The sequence below is a fragment of the Piliocolobus tephrosceles genome, chromosome 1 (genome assembly GCF_002776525.5).
Source record: "Piliocolobus tephrosceles isolate RC106 chromosome 1, ASM277652v3, whole genome shotgun sequence".
Lineage (NCBI taxonomy): Eukaryota > Metazoa > Chordata > Mammalia > Primates > Cercopithecidae > Piliocolobus > Piliocolobus tephrosceles.
In genome coordinates, this window is record NC_045434.1 from 23678479 (window position 1) to 23688018 (window position 9540).

Consider the following 9540-nt stretch of genomic DNA (forward strand, 5'->3'; position numbering starts at 1 on the left):
ACACACACACACACACACACACACACACACACACACACACACACACAGACACGCTGCCCCCTCCCCCACTTTCCACCAGACCGCTAAGCAGCTTTAAACATGGTAAGGAGGAAAATGGGGGGTGGGGACGCAGTGAGAACAGAACCACTACAGGAATATACAAAGTTATTCGTTTCTGCAGAAAAGGACTCTTACCTGTTAGCCAGAAGAGAGAAATCCACCTCAGCAAGACCCTGTCCATCTTCCCCAACTTCCCATCCGAATTACGGAGTGAGGAAAGTGGGAAACGGCTGGAACAGAAGGATTGCTGTCACCCCGCGGCAGCGGGCGGCGGCGGAGCGGCGGACACCAGGCGTCCCCGGGCGCAGCGCCCGCCCGGCCGGCCGCGCAGGCGGGGCCGGGGGCTGGATCGCGCCGCCGGCAGAGCGCGCGCTGCCGCAGGCTTCCGGGGTCCGCGCGGCGCTCGGCGGCGCATCCGCACACCCAGGCAGCGCGGCGCGGGGCTAGCGTCTCCCCGCCGCAGAGCCCGCCGCGCGGGGGAGCTCGGCCGCCGCACCGCCTCCCGCGCCTCCGCCCCGCCGCCCGCTGCCCCGACTGCCAAACTTTCTCTGTCACGTGCTGGCCCCCGGCGGCCCAGAGGTCAGCGTGGAGTGATTGAGGCCACGCAGGGAGAAGGGGCCGCTGGGCTGCAGGCAGCGAGAGGCGCGGGGGAGGCCGCCCCGCGGACCGCGCCGAGCGGGGAGCGACCATCGCGGCTTCTCCCAGGGACGCCCGCGCTCGGGAACCCCGGCGAGAACGCGGGCTGGGGACTCGAGCAGGGGGAGCCTGTGGCTGCGGGCTGCCACAGCCAACCTGAACGGGGAGAGAGCGACAGCGGCGAGGGTGGGGGACGGCGGGGACTTGGCGTAACTTCTTGCGGGACTTAACTAGCAAGTCCTCTAGGCTAGAATGTTCGTTTCTGCGGTACCGCCGCCCCTCCGTCTGGTTTCCTTTTTGACAGTGCAAGGAACCAGGCAGGAGGCTCCGCAGAATTGAAAAAGGTAGGCGGGAATCTCGCGTCATTACTTTGTCCTGTTAAAATATGAGGTAGAATAAGGGCATCCAGCCCTTTAACAGAAAATATGTAAAACCAGAATGAGATAAATGATTATAACGGCTTAAATCCATCCAACACTTTATAGATTCCAGCACGCATTCACATGGATTATTCCTATTTGTCAGACGGATTTGTCTTGTGTCTCAAAATGTTATGTGTTGAGAACTGAGAAATGTATGATTTTCTTAAGAAATATATATATGAAGCCTCTACTAGGTGCTAAGAACTAAGGTTACAAAGTGGAATGAGATAGCCTTCCTGCCCTTAGGAGCCTCATCTTGGGTCCAGGAAAGGGAGGAAGGTCAGACCATTAAAGACATGATACTTATTCGTAGTAAAACGGGGCAAGTGCAATAATGGAGACATAGATAAAGTGCCTTGGGAACACAGAGGAAGGAGTAAGTCGTGGGTAGGGTGGGGGCACCACGATAAAGAAGAGGTAATATCTGAGTTGGCATTTGCAGAAAGCACAAGATTTGAGCCATTCAAGGATCCCTGGTGGAAAGGGGGCAGGCGAGGGCATTCTGGGTAGAGGACAGAGACAGAGCAGAAAGGTCTCAGGTAGCATCTGAAAACAGAGTGGTGCCAGGCTGGAGGGGAGTTCCTGGAGCAGACAGACTCCACACCTGAGAATGAATGTGTATGCAGACAGGGAGGATATGTATGTGAACATATGAGAAATGGTAAGAGTAGACCCTGGACAGCTGTCTTTTATGGCTGCCTGACATCTCAATTCCCTTCTTATTCTGAGGAATTCCACCTGCAGAAGCCAGAAAATCTAGAGCCACCTTCCTGACCATCCCAGCTGGAGTGCAGGCCCGGGCCCCTGGCATAGCCAGGTTGACCTCTCTCTCAGAGCTTTTTGATTCTGGAGCGAGTGGTGGATATAAGGAACAAGAACAGGGGAGAATTGATTTTGTCACTGAGGCAGCAGCAGCAGCATCCAGTGTACACGATCAGCTGTGGCAGAGGTCAAGCCACCAGGATGCTCCAAGGTGTGATTTTTGGCTGTGGTCTTGCAGGCTCTCTGGGGTCTAGCCTCTCTTCTACACTTGGCTCTTCACTTCCCCGGCAATTCTTTGAGCCACCCAATATCCTTTCATAAACTCTTTCTTTGCTTATTTTGGCCAGGATGATTTTTCATGCTATGTACTGCATGAGAGAAAATTGAGGACTATTTCCTTTCATAGACAGAAAAATAAAAATATAGGAGGTACCTAACATTTGTGAGTTTCCTATTAGGTTCTAGGCAGAGTTCTACATGTTTTACAAGCCTTCTCATTTAACCCTAAAGAGGGAACTTAGGCCCAGAGCATTTAACTAACCTCTAAGATCAGGTTACTAGTAAGTGGCAGAGCTAAGATTTGAATTTGACTCTAAAGCAATACTGTTTGCACCATAAAAAGAACATCTACACCAGAAGGTTGAGGTGTATTTATACCTCACAATAATACCTTATAATGTTTGTATTATGCTCTGCCATTTACTGCATGTATGTGTGTGTGCCACACAGTGCACAATAGAGCTTGAATAGTGTTTATTATCTAAGCACACAGAACAGTGGCATTTTGGCCATGTGCAGTGGCTCACACCTGTACTCTCAGCACTTGGGGAAGCCGAGGTGGGCGGCTCACTTGACCTCAGGAGTTTGACCAGCCTGAGTAACATGGTGAAACCCCGTCTCTACAAAAAATACAAAAATTAGCCAGGCGTGGTTGTGCATACCTGTAGTCCCAGCTACTCTGGAGGCTGAGGTGGGAGGACCACTTGAACCTGCGAGGGTGAGGCTGCAGTGAGCTGTGACCACGCTACTGGACTCCAGCCTGGGTGAAAGAGTGAGACCTTGTCTCAAAAAATAATGGCATTTTATGCAAAACTTGGACATATGAGCAAGTTTCTACATGTGAAAAATGGGAGATGGACTGAGTGAAGGGAGCCTGGATGTGTACATGAAGTGGAACGTGAATGCCCACAGAAATGAACTCATGTCTGCTCAGAGGAGGTATCTATGTGTAGTTGAACAAGAAATCAGGAGACTTGAAGAAACACTTGTGCCACAATGAATCATAGGATGCAGTTTGCCTTGTCCATCATCCCAGAAATGTGTTTTCCATGTAGTGCCCTGCATGTCTACTTTATAGCCAGAGTTACACATGGTATATCCTGAATCTTCCTGAGTGAGTGGGGCGCAGGCCATCCTGAAGGGGATGCTAAACTGGAGTGAATCACAGTGTGTGCCCCTCCATCACCTTGCACATGTTATTACCAAGGTGATGAAGGGTTAATATAAATGTTGAAGTATATGTAATGATTCAAAACATGTAGCCTAAGGGATGGAGGTGAAAAGGGGATGGGAAAATGGTGTTATTTTTCCGTATTGGTGGTGGGTGATGGGATATGGCACCCAGAGTCTCAATGTGGTTTCTGAACTTCCAGTATCAGGATCATATTACTGTGTTTGTTTAAACACAGATTCCCAGGCTCTACTAAAAATAATGAGCTCAGAAACTCCAGGTGGAGCCCATAAATCTGCGGTTTAACCACTTTCCCCAGGTGCTTCCAATGCACATTAATGTTTAAGAAGCAATACCTATCTTTGTTCTCCTGGGAAGCTGTTGAGCTGATGTTTTCTAATGCACCTTGGATCTAGTTAAGCTCCAGTTGTCCGTTCATTCTGAACTAATAGGACAGGACCCCAAATAGAGAGATTGATTCATCACAGCCAAGGAAGGCTGCAATACTTCAAACTTTCTACTGCAATGAGACAAACATAGCAGAACAAGGACTGTATGGGACCAGAATAAGATTCCCAGGAAGCCACAGCTGGGATTGTATGTGGTGCGGGGACTAACAGGCTGCTTCAGCAAAGCTCTACACTATAGAACAGAATTAGGACACAGAGAAAAGAGAAGTGAACCACCGCAAGGAGACATGCTGGTAGCTGGTAGCAACCACATAGTTATAAATATAATGTAGCTGAATCCTCTTTAAAACATGATTTCATTGCAGACACACAGGCATGCATGCACATGAATACTGCTTAACGTGAGTCTGTTTAAAGCACACAGATAAAATCCTATTTCTACTTCTCCTCTCTGATCCTGCATTCCAAGAGGGATATATGAAGTATGACTCTGAAACAGATACCATTTTTCTCATGTAAGTTTGGTCCATCTTTTTTTTCTCCTGCTACCTTTTGGGTTGTTATCTTTCCCATCCTCCATACCTTCAAAACCACCCTCAATGAATTATAAGTTTAAAAAACTAAATTAAACCAAGGAACTAAAAAAACTGGAACTAAAAAAACCAAGGAACTAAAAAAACTGGAGACTCTAGGCACCCTATACTGAAAACCAAAGACATTTTCAATCTTGAAGTCCTTTCATGTTGAGGAATAAATTGTTTCATTAAGAAAATGCTTTAAAGAAAGGAAATGCAAATATACAAATGCATTATGCCAAAAAAGAAAAAGAAAAAAAATCTGAACTGGCAAGAACAGTGGACACTAGACGCTATGCTATCTAGAAATTTAAAAAGGTAAAAGGTTGGGAGAATGTGTTGAAAATTCCATGTACTTCCAGCAGATTTAATCCAAGAACCTGCAGTCTCAAGCTTCAAATCCAACTGCAGTGGTGCTGGGTGCTGAATTAGGTGATGCTTTGTGTGCCTCATCCAAAGGCTAGATCCTACTGAACAGTGGGGGCAGCCCTTGCCTGAATTAGCTCTCTACCAATGTGTTCTCTAGAAAGGTCCATCCAAGGATAATGTGCAGGAAAAAAAACATAAAAGTATATTTAGAGCTTGCTACCAAATATGAAAACATACATTTAAAAGGGACAAAGGAAACAAATGAGTAACAATGGTTACCTCTGGGAAGATCATCATTCATTTATATTTTTTCTTTATAATTTTCTTTCTTTCTTTCTTTTAGAGACAGGGTCTGACTCTGTGTCACCCAGACTGGACTGCAATGGTGCTATCATAGCTCACTGCAACCTTAAACTACTAGGCTCAATGCTGTCCTCCGGCCTCAGCTTCCCAAGTAGCTGGGACTGCAAGTGCATGCCACCATGCCCAGCTAATTTTTAATTTTTTTTTTTTTTTTTTTTTTTAGAGACTGCATCTTGCTATGTTGCTTGCCCAGTCTGGTCTCAAACTCCTGGGCTCAAGCAATCCTCCCACCTCGGCCTCCCAAAGTGCTGGGATTACAAGTTTGAGCCACTGTGCCCAGCCTACAACTTTCTATACCCTCTAATATTTCTATAATATAGGAAAAGGTGCTGGACAAAAGCTGTGCCCATGCCAACATTTACTCATTGTAAATTTGTCCTCCAGTCTCTAGGACATCCCTGCAGAAAGGAGAAAAGAAGAAGGAGTGACAGGTGTTTTGTCAGGCCTGTATCTTCAGCCAGATACAAAGCCCCCAGATGTACACCTGTTCTCATTATGTCTCAGTCGTGAGCAGTTAATCAAGTTAATTATGAGCAGTTGAGCCCTGGGAGCTTTTACTGACAGTGTAACCTATAATTTCTTTGTGAGTTACAGGGCCAGAGATGAAGGTTACTGCTCTTTTAGGAGCCCTGTCTCCAGTGTTTGCTTTTGTTTCTGTTTTTATTTCATTATTAGCATCCTTTGGAGACCAGAACAGCATTGACAGCCCCCCAGATGAACAGCAGAGCAATTCTTATACTAGTGGTCAAGCAGCTTCCTACAGCCCAAAGGTTATAGGAAGAAAGGGTAACTGGCTGCCTATAGTTTACAAGATGAAGCTGCCTTTGGCTCTGGGTCTTGGTGATTTAGCCAGAAGACTGTTTCTCGGAGCCCAGCCCTATGCATTCTCCTAAAGGCTTTCTTCCTGGCACAGGTCAAAGACAGAACCTGAGAGAGGGAAATGAGCCAGAACAAATATGTCATCCGATGACCTCACCCCCAGAAAATGGGCAGGGAAGAGAGCTAGAATGAGAAGCTCAGAACATCGAGCACCACGAAAAGAAACTGCTCAAGTAAGAGAAGTAGCATGTGGGCTTTAAAGACCAGGGTTAGAAAACAGCAGCCTTGACCTTCGTGTTGAAGTAGTGGGGTGAGGATCTCTCGTAGAAGTGTTAATTCTGTACTCCTTCCCCAATTCTGAGTAGGTGCCTTTTACATAGAGATAATCAATGTGTACTTGTCTAATTAATTACAAACTGCCCCCAGTGTATTCATCTTCCCTTTTCCTCATCTCCCCTTTTCTTTTCCCTGAATTCATTCATTTATTCCACACACATTTATTGAATACTTACTATATTCTAGACACTATGCTATCTAGAAATTAAAAACTACAAATCCAAAGATGAATGAATCACAGCCCCTTATGTCAAAGAGCTTACATTTGAGTTGTCTCCATGTGTGTAGAGAGGGAGGGAGGGAGGCAAATATGTGGTCTTTAAGTATGATGGTGTGACAGGGCCTGTATTAGGACATGTACCAAATATGGTAGGAAAATTAAGTGGGGGAGGGTCAATTATTTATCAGTAGTCCTGATCAGAGATATCTTCATGAAAAGGTGACCCCTGAGCTAAGCTTTAAACATCATCTGGACAGAATTTCTAGGGGCAGAAAGGGAGCAGGAGGTAGTACAGATGCACAAGCAACAGGCAGAAGTGAGAACAGGAACTGCTGCCCAGAGCATGGGTTTACAAAGGGCAGAGTCAGCAATAAGGCTGGAAAGGTAGGCTGAGGTTGAACCAAGGGAAACCAGGCTACCAGATCTGGATGGAATTCCACAGGCAATGTACCATCCATGAGAATTTCTAAGTAGAACAAGATCAGACCTGTTTCTCAGCAAAGTTATTCTGGCCACAGGGTGTAGGATGAATTGATGGAGACAGAGACAACAGATTGAGGTCTCTTCCATGGGAGAGCTCATTACAAGAGCTCAAGAAGTGACAAGCACCTAAAAAGGGGCAGCATGAAGAGAATGCTAACACCAATTGAGAAAGACATTGCAAGGAGTCACAAGAGGTAGAATTCACATGTATATTGCAAGCAGGAGGAGTCAACCGGACATCATGTTGAGTTACTAAAGAATCTGAGAGTACATTCAAACAATGTCTAGATGGTACTCAGAAATTTCTCTCTTAACTTTGGCAAAGCATCAGGTAGTAAACAACCTTGAATATCTAAGATAAACAGATTGGAATGAGTGTTAAGCTGGGATCTCATAGATGTCAGAGTCACTCAAAGGCTGTGTGGCATGCGGAAGTCACCTTACCACTCTAAGTCTCAATTTCCTTTTCTGCAATATGGGGATAATCATGGAATCTATTTCACAGGGTTGTTGTGAAGGGGAGATAAGATACCCTTGTGGAGTGTTTAGCAGAAAGCCGGATGTAGCTTGCAATGAATGTCACCTATTACTACTACTATTACTATTATTAGCACAGGAGGGAAGATGCACACTGAATAATGTTGGGCCTTCACTTAAACTATCATCAGGAAAAAAACTCAGCCACATTTTTCAAGAACACTTGTGGTGCTCTTCAGTGGTTTGCATAACATGTACTTGGTTGAAAATCACACCTCATACTTAATTTTTAAAAAAAGTAATAGTCATCCAAATCTCCAATGGTTTCCCCCAATTTAGACAAAATCTAAAGTCCTTATGGTGGCCCTATAAATCCTATATGATATGGCTCTAGCTCCCTGTCTAATATTCTCTCTACTTTCCCCCTCACTCACTTTACCCTAGCCATGTGACTTACTTTGCTGTTCCTCAAACATACCTGATGTGCTCCCACCTCAGAGCCTTTGCACTTGCTATTCTTTCTACCTGGAATGCTCTTCTCCAGATATCTTCATGGTTTACTTGCTCCCTTCCTTCTAGTCTTTGCTCAAATTTCATTTCTTCATATAGGGCCTTTACTAACCACCCTAAAATTGTATCCTCTATCTGTTGCTATTCCCATATCTTACATTATTTTTCTTCATTGGACTTATTGTCCAAAAAGATGTTCTGACATCTTGTTATATAGGTAATAGTATATTTCTTTATTACCTGTTTTTTTCCACTATAAGCTTTGTTCTATTCAACCTATTCTCGTGCTTAAAATAGAGGCTGGTATTCAGTGGATTCTGAATAAATACCTATTGGATAAATGAACCACTTGCTACTGAAATCACTCCCCTCTCTTGGTTTTCCTGCCTTTCTTACTACTTTTTCACATGTTCTTCTCAGTCATCTTTACTGGGTCTTCCTTCTCTGGCTTCTAAATGCTAGTTTTCCTCAGGACTCCATCCTGGATCCTTTTTCTCTCTCTCTTCACTCTCTCTAGATGATCTCATCTAGTTCATGAATTTAAATACCATCTTTATGTGGCTTACTTCTGAATTCTTTCTCAAGCCCAAAACTCCAGACTTCAAGGTCAATTGCCTATTTGACATCGCCACTTAAATATATAGTAGGCATCTCAAAATGAACATGTCCATAATAGAACTCTTGATCCACCCCCTCCACATATCTCAACCCAAACCTGCCACCCTTTAGAATTTCTGAATAGAAAAAAATCAATCTGGTTGGAAAGTGCGGAAAGCTGTTCTGTTTATGTAGGACTTAAGTAAAATAGAAAAAAATAAATTTTATCAAAGAAGGAGAGGAGCAGTGGCTCACACCTGTAATCCCAGCACTTTGGGAGGCTGAGGCAGGCAGATCACTTGAACCCAGAAGTTTGAGGACAGTCTGAGCAACATGGTGAAACCCCATCTCTACACAAAATACAAAAATTAGCTGGGCATGGTGGCACACACCTGTAGTCCCAGCTACTCAGGAGGCTGAGGTGGGAGGATCACTTGAGCCCATAGGACTTAGGCTGCAGTTAGCTGTGATTGCGACTCGAACCTGGTTGACAGAATGAGATCCTGTCTCAAAAAAAAAAAAAAAAAAAAAAAAGGACCTGTGAGGAGAAGAGCAGATAATAGAAATTATTGGGAGCTTTGGACCTTGGACCCTTCTTGGCATTAGCACCGTCTCCCTCTGCCCCAAAGTCCTCTCTATCTTAGTAAAAGCACTAAGTGCCAGTAGGATACTCAAGCCAAAATCCTAGGACTCCTCCTTTTTTCTTACTCCTACAACCAATCCATTAGCTAGTTCTATTTTTCCCAAAATACAATTTGATCCCAGCCTTTCTTTTCTGTTGAGGTTGCCATCATCGCTCACATGGACTCCTGAAGGAGCCTCCTAACTGGTCTCACCATGCCCATTCTTAACACTTTGAACCCCTTCTCCAAATAGAAAACATGACGTGTTTTTTAAAAGCCCTTAGATAGGGTCGGGCGCGGTGGCTCAAGCCTGTAATCCCAGCACTTTGGGAGGCCGAGACGGGCGGATCACGAGGTCAGGAGATCGAGACCATCCTGGCTAACACGGTGAAACCCCGTCTCTACTAAAAAATACAAAAAAACTAGCC

At 45.0% G+C, this 9540-nt stretch overlaps 2 protein-coding genes across 2 annotated transcripts in view; one reads left to right on the forward strand and one right to left on the reverse strand.

Annotated features, from left to right (window-relative positions):
• Positions 1-291, reverse strand: part of ILDR2 (immunoglobulin like domain containing receptor 2) — a 56403-nt gene extending 56112 nt beyond the window's left edge. Inside the window, exon 1 of the mRNA XM_023207069.2 lies at positions 196-291. Within this exon, the coding sequence (XP_023062837.1) occupies positions 196-241 (46 nt within the window). The 5' untranslated portion in view covers positions 242-291. The remainder of the gene's footprint in view (positions 1-195) is intronic.
• Positions 292-560: 269 nt separating this feature from the next.
• MAEL (maelstrom spermatogenic transposon silencer) overlaps positions 561-9540 on the forward strand; it is a 48177-nt gene continuing 39197 nt past the window's right edge. Inside the window, exon 1 of the mRNA XM_023207072.1 lies at positions 561-639. The gene's annotated coding sequence lies outside the window, so the exon portion shown is untranslated. The remainder of the gene's footprint in view (positions 640-9540) is intronic.